The sequence below is a fragment of the Olea europaea genome, chromosome 13 (assembly GCF_002742605.1).
Source record: "Olea europaea var. sylvestris chromosome 13, O_europaea_v1, whole genome shotgun sequence".
NCBI classification, from domain to species: Eukaryota; Viridiplantae; Streptophyta; class Magnoliopsida; order Lamiales; family Oleaceae; genus Olea; species Olea europaea.
The window spans coordinates 13,963,791-13,970,925 of record NC_036249.1 but is presented as its reverse complement, the minus strand read 5'-3'; the positions used below and the strand labels follow the sequence as shown (position 1 = coordinate 13,970,925).

At 34.5% G+C, this 7,135-nt stretch overlaps 2 protein-coding genes across 2 annotated transcripts; both read left to right on the top strand.

Annotated features, from left to right (window-relative positions):
* Nucleotides 1–555: 555 nt before the first annotated feature.
* On the top strand, nucleotides 556–3,094 carry LOC111408231 (cysteine-rich repeat secretory protein 11-like). The gene is made up of 3 exons (XM_023038022.1): nucleotides 556–1,404; nucleotides 2,539–2,661; nucleotides 2,776–3,094. The coding sequence occupies exons 1-3, from the start codon at nucleotides 645–647 to the stop codon at nucleotides 2,781–2,783; spliced, it is 891 nt and encodes a 296-aa protein (XP_022893790.1). The 5' UTR covers nucleotides 556–644; the 3' UTR covers nucleotides 2,784–3,094.
* Nucleotides 3,095–5,508: 2,414 nt separating this feature from the next.
* Nucleotides 5,509–6,792, top strand: LOC111408230. Its single transcript, XM_023038020.1, has one exon. It carries the CDS (start codon nucleotides 5,665–5,667, stop codon nucleotides 6,691–6,693), a length of 1,029 nt encoding a protein of 342 aa, XP_022893788.1. The 5' UTR covers nucleotides 5,509–5,664; the 3' UTR covers nucleotides 6,694–6,792.
* The last annotated feature ends 343 nt before the right edge of the window (nucleotides 6,793–7,135 follow it).

The window sequence follows — 7,135 nt, the reverse complement described above, 5'->3', positions numbered from 1 at the left end:
CATATATATATATATATATACACACACACACACACACACACACATCGAGGTTACGCCAATGTTTTTATATTTGGGATTAAGTATAGGGAAAATCGCACTAGTGGTTTTCAATTTATCGTTTTAATAGTAACTTGATCCCTTCTTTCAAAAGGAGCAATTCAGTCCTTATTAACGAAAATTTTCCAAATTTCTATTGAATCATCGTCATGTGATCCTTGCATATCCAACTTTGTGGAACTTGATTTTGCTTTCTAACTTGACATAAAGTCCAAAAATGTAAAATAAGACATGTTAGCAAGCTGTATTCGATAATTTTAATGAATATTTGTATGTTTTCAATCATTAATGACGAGTGTACAACAACAATAAGGTTGAAGACCAACTTATTATTAAAACTATAAAAGTTGGGACAACAATGAAATTTTCGCTTAACTATACAATCTTAAACCCATCGAAGGGGTAGATGGAATTTGGTGTGAAAAAATAAAAATCTCCCATACCAACATTACATGTAAAAAAAGCAACATAACTGCAAGACATTTCCATTATCTTTTTTCCTAACAAAAAGTGGAATATTATATGCTTAAAGTAACCTTCAATCTCGTAGCCAATCTTGAACAAATGAACCTCAAACACATTCTCGCATGGATCTATCAGCAAATTCTTTAATTCTCCAATCTCTTCTATGGCTAATTCTTGTCATAAATTTTGTTCTTATATTACCAGCTGCAGCAAACACCATTTCAGCAGACCATGACAACTTGGTATACAAACAATGTTCAAATCAAACTTCAACAAATATCAATCTTTCTCAGTCCTCAGAACTTTCCTCACTTTTTGAAGAATTTCTCATCCAATCCTCTCAGTCCAAGTTCTATGAAACCAGCATTTCCAATGATCACGTGGGTCCAGTTTTGGGCCGGTTCCAGTGCAGAAATGATCTCACCCAATCCGAGTGCAGAAACTGCATGAAAAACTTCCCTGAACTGTCAAAAAATCTGTGCGGCTCAAACATACCAGTCCGAATCCAGCTTTCCGGGTGCTACGTCCACTATCAGCCTGATGGGATCGAGACTTCTCGAGTTCAACTTCTTCACAAAACTTGCAGCAAATATAAGGTGAAAAAAAGTAGATTTGAAGAAGTGAAAGACAAAGCATTTGCAGCAGTAGAAAGTGGGATTTTGAGTGGGAATGGATTTTATGAGACGACTTATGAATTAATCCATGTGATGGCGCAGTGTGAAGAAAGCTTGGCGGCCTGTGACTGTGGGGTGTGCGTGAGCAGCGCTGTGCAAATAGCTGAGGAAGAATGCAAGTATTCTATTTCTGGAGAAGCATATCTAGATAGCTGCTTCATCAGCTATAGTTATCATGGAGATGAGTTTGGTGGCTACTCGTTCAAAGGTAAAATTCAAATAAATAAATGTCTGCTTTTCAACTAGTCCGGATAGTTTCACATGATATAAGAATATGCTATTACTTGTTAAAATTTAATATTAATTTCAAACTTAATTATTACTTGTTATACATTTCATGAGATGTATTGTTATTTCGTTTGTTAATCCTATTCATAACTGTTTCTAAATTCGCCAAATGGAGGCAAGTAAATAGACTCTTTTAGTGGATCAACCAACTTTAATTTGTTTTAGCTACGATTTACTTTCAATTTTAATCAGTATGTTAGTCTCAACTTAATGTCAGAATCGTAGCATGAACGTTACATATTGACAACAATTTAACATGAGGGCATTTTTAAGAATGTCCAATTTTAAGGGTATGAATTGAAAAGTGTTTACTCATTTGAATTTAGTGTCAACTTGTCTATTACGCCCTTAATAAAAAACTACATTTTGAAAATGATATTCTCGACATTTGATTTTTTTATCAATTTGTCACGAATTTTGAGAAGTGGCTTTCATGAGAAGCTACATTAAAATAATGTTTCTGAACATTTCATATGTCATTCTCGACATTTAAACATCGTTTTATTTGTCTAGAATGACATTTCATTTTGAACATGACATTTCTCTACATTTAAAAATGTCGTTCTCGATATTTTTGAATCAATGAAAAACATAACATTTATTGTTATTTGACATGTATAGTTTTTGAAATAAATATGGCAGGTTATGTGTCAAAATGTAATTGATCAATAACACTATTGCAAAAATGTCCTTTTTTTTTTTTATCTTAGTGTGGAATTATAAATTGTTAATAAGGATATTTTGGTCTAAATTCTTCCAAATTAGACATTTTTGCAAACGACTAGATTAAAATTGACATTTTTGTGAAATTTCCTCCTTAACATGGCTTACGTTTCCTCAAGTCAATGTCCCACCTAATGAGGAAAATGAATAATGTCTAAAATTTGACAGTATTTCATCTTACATCACATATTCGAAGCTCTATTCATTCTCAATTTCAAGATTTCGCAGCCACGATGTTATCAGGTGGCAAAACAGTCATGAAAAAGTGAAATTCATTTTACAATACACTGAACATTTTTAAGATCTTAATAAACAATTTCCTTTTTGACAGATGACAAGGGAATAAAAGGCATTTCATCAAAATCAATAGCAATTATTCTTGGTGGGATTGCTGCTTTATTATTGGGAATTGCGTTTTGTTATTTCTTGAGATCTTGTGGAAAGAAAAAGGATGGTAAGTTTAGCCAATTACATTAAGATATTTCTGTTTTTAATGCATTATTTTCTGACTAATATACTTCTCTTATTCGGTTGCTTATTGAGATATGAACTGTTTGTTTCTATGCAGATTGGTGAAGAAATTAAGATTAGGTTTAACCTACTTATATGATGACGCTTGGTGGATTACTGACTGAAGAAGGAAGTGCATGTCATATATATATAAATATATATAGCGAATTAATACGAGCAATTTTTTTACACACATAGTCAATTGGTTAGTATTGGTCAATTTAGTATGTATCATATGAATGGGAAAAAATATTAAAAATTGTCTTTGTTATGATCTTGTTTGATATTAAGGAGTTCTTGTATGACTAGATATAATTATTTCTTTTGGAAAATTGTATGTCAAAGCATAAAACGGACTGAGCCTGAGTATCGTTGGATTTGCCTAGCCCTCTGTATTTTGGAGTGATCCACAGTGTCACAATCTAACATTAAAATAGTAGAAAAAGAGATGAAATGAAAATAAGGATGTGAATTGTTGTCGCAACAAATCTCCTTGAGATAGATTTGACACCTGCACTGGAGCCAACATGATTATCTATCTCCCATGATACATTGTTTCTTCTAGAGTTATTACTTCAACATACGACCAATCATATGGGCTGAACCAATGTAATGATTGCCACATTGGTTGCCTCTTCTTGAACTGAACAAAAACACAAACTTTTGATAATATTCTAATATTATTTAGACAAGTTTTTGCTCGAAAATTAAGAGGACGCGATTTTTGAAATGTGAGAATTCAGTAATCAATTTAATTCATAATTGACATATATATTTGAACACTAAGATCACACCATTCAAATTGGATGGTACACATCTCTCTTTCACAATATTCCCTAACTCCTAAATGTACACCTCCTCGATTCTTGTGACGAACATCAACAATAGCTTGGATTCATTTCTAAATTGGTCTTTGACTCTTTGACTTCATTGTTTATCTCTCCTGAGTCTCTTTCGACCATTTGCACTTTGTTCTCTGAACTTTGTTTTTCTTCTGTTTTGATCTTTTTTCACTTGTTTTTCCTAAATTCACTATATTCATCAATGTTGTATGCAAAACATAATTTATATATATTTAATCCGTATTTCCAACATATTTACCCCAATTATTCAAGTTTTATGGCCTAAATAAGTGTATAAAATGCATTTATTACCAATCTCTTGCAAGAGATACTAAAATTGTTTTATAGGTGTCTAACACGTGTGTTGTGCTCTGAATGCTCAAACAATAACTCGTTTGCATTAGTCAAGCCCTTTTGCTTATCATAAATAAATGTCCAGCTATGGTTGTTGTGCATATGCAGATCATCTTTCAACAACTCCAAAATTCATCTCCAGTTATCCTTGTTCTCAAATTCATCTCCAGTTATCCTTGTTCTCAATGTCAAAGACTACACATGCCAATAAATACATACCATTATTAGCATTGATGCCAACTGCAGTTAACAACTGTCCATCGTGCTCTATCTTTAGTAAGCAACCACCTATCCTGATCAACCCCTTTTACAGACCCTAGTAAACCCTCCATCAATAATATAAGCCAAATGTATGGTCGTTTGAATTTTCTAGCATACCCCTTAACCAAAATAGTACATTTGTCCTATTCAACTCCTTACAATAATCCCATGGTACATTGTAATGGTCCATCACACTCCTAATTTTCCTAGCACCTTATCCTTTATTTTTTACACTTGTTAAGGTGAGATGTCACCTAAACCATTCCCTTTAAGCCTCTACATGAATGTGCTCACTAACATGTTTGGTTTAGCCCGCTAGTCAAATAAATATCTATTTGCCAAATAAGTTGAGCTCACTCTGAATTTCGTATACACCATAGCACAAGTATGCTCTTCTCTAGATGTTTTTATCACAAAACTTATCTTACTATGTTCGTTGTTAGCATACAATACCCATGGAAAATCCCCTCTGCATCTGGCTCTCAATTTTGGTAAGCATCATCTTTTTTGTATTTAATCACCCAGTTGCTTTTAACTGAATATACATTGATTGCAAACTTTAGTATAGCCTTGGACTCAAAGACAAGCCTTGCACAATCAAAAAATGAGAAAGTTTATTGCACATGTTATAAAGTAGCACACAAATAAACTAAAGTAAAGAATAGGTTTATGCAATGATCGCTAGATCCTCCATATCAGTCATTGCATTGAAAGTATCAATTGAAGCCCTTATTCTTGAAGTTGTATCTCCCTACTCTTCATTATCAATGCTCATAACTCATCGAAGTCTCCCTAATTTGTAATCAAATCTCTAATATGCTGCTCATCTCATACACCAAATCTAAAATGAAAATTAGATGTACGATTCTCAGCTCAGTAGTAGCCATGGGCTCCTGCTCCATATCATAATCAAATTTCACCAAACCTTCAACCTCCCCTCCCCCTTTATTCTTCATTCTGAGCTTCAATACATTACTCGTGGCATTTTATAAATTTACTTATTCGTTAATTTAATTTAGAGAATATAAACAAATAATAATATTAGACCAAATTTAAATTTTTTTAGCTGGAATTGAGAACCAGCATCAGTTTCAGAACTATCTCATTTTGGACCATGATTTTGAACCTCTTAAATTTTAAATGAATTCAAATTAAACCAATCAGTTCAATCCAGTCTGGAGAGAAAACACCCATTTCTAGTGAGTGGCATACTATATCTAGGAATATTATTGAGATCATTTTTTTTGGAAGAAAGAGAGAAAAACACACAATTTCTAGCTCTAATCTTAAATCCCAACAACCATAGCTATTATTTCGTTGTTACCTTCCGATTTTCTAGTGGCAATGAACCGAGAACCAAATAGCCTGCATTGACCAAATTAGCAACCACTTCTTAATGCTTATTCTCCCTCCTTCCATTCCAACTTGTCGTCGCTCAGAGACGGCGACAAGAGAAGAAGACAGAAATCTACACGCCCTTAACAATTACCATGTCGCTTCATCAACTTCCCTTCAAGCTCCTCGAAATCACCATCATTTCAGCAAAAGACCTGCCTCCGGTGTCCAAAATGCTGCGCACATTTGCAGTTGTATATATACATCCCGATCATAAGTTAACGACAAAGGTGGATCTCAAAGGGCACACGAATCCAACATGGAATTACAAGGTTGTCTTCCTCGTTGATGATGCATTCCTTAAATCTGAAAATCCAGCTGTCACAATCGAAATCTATAATGTTGCATGGTTGCGCGACCTCCCCATTGGGACAACCCATCTTCCCATCAACAATCTTTTGCAACCCCTCGTGCAGAAAAATCAATGCTCTCGGCTGGTTGCGCTTCAAATATGCCGTCCATCGGGTCATTTGCAAGGAATCCTGAATCTTTCTGTCCACCTGATAGACAACAGAATCCTGGATGAAAACCCGGGCAGCGAATTAAGTATTTCGACAGTTAGGAACAATGATGCAGAAATGTTTGATCAGATTGAGGAAGAAAACAAGAATTGCACCCAGGAGGGGTCAGAAAAGAATTCCAGTATCGAAATATCACCCAAGAATTCAAGTTTTTCTCCAATTTCCCAAAAACTTATAAAACAGAATCCATCAGAACCTGATCTGCAGGCTGAAATAAAGAGTTTTGTTGCCTCCAGCGCCTCCCATTTCTCTGTAATGCGGCCATTGCCATCAGAGGTGGCAGCTTATTTGAAGAAAGGATTATATACGGCAGAAGGGGACGAATATGGGAGCTCAGTTTTCGAAAACTGGTCACTTCCACGTGAATCTGAAGGTGGTAGAACGAAATCAGTAAGCATTGAAGGGAGAAAAGATGATCAAATTCCACTGACAAGTGATATTAAGGGTAAGAAGAAATCCAAAGGGTTTCATCGAAGAGGACGTTCTAATGGAAAGGGACTATTTTCTTGTTTTGGCAATTTCGTTGGATTTCAGTTCAGCTTCATTTGCGGGTCCAAGAGAATGAAGAAGAATCGAAAGAATAGAACAAAATTTTCCTTTTAGCTATTCTGAGGGGAATCTTCTCAGGTTGAATATATGAATTCTTGCTCTCCTTGTGTTTTGGTAAAGAGTATATAAGAATTGATTGTATACCTGACAAGATCTTGAATTTTTTTTTTTTTTTTCTATTTGAATGTTTTTAATGTTATCTTGTTCATATTTACCAAACATGTCAAAATCGTATTGACTTCTCAATGATTGCACCACTTGGTGTAACATGCAATAGGGATCTTAGTGCTGCTTAGCCATGTTTACTCACTTAAGTTAGATGAGATTGCTGATAGCCAAGTTTTAGAAAATATCCTTTCTCCAAAATAAAGGGTAAGTTAAGATAAGATTAATTCGAGAAGATGCCTAGGAAGCGCACATTTTAACTACTCTTAATGATTAATGTGTACAATTTATGTTTGTTGCCCGACCACCTACGACCGCAGGCCTTGAGGTC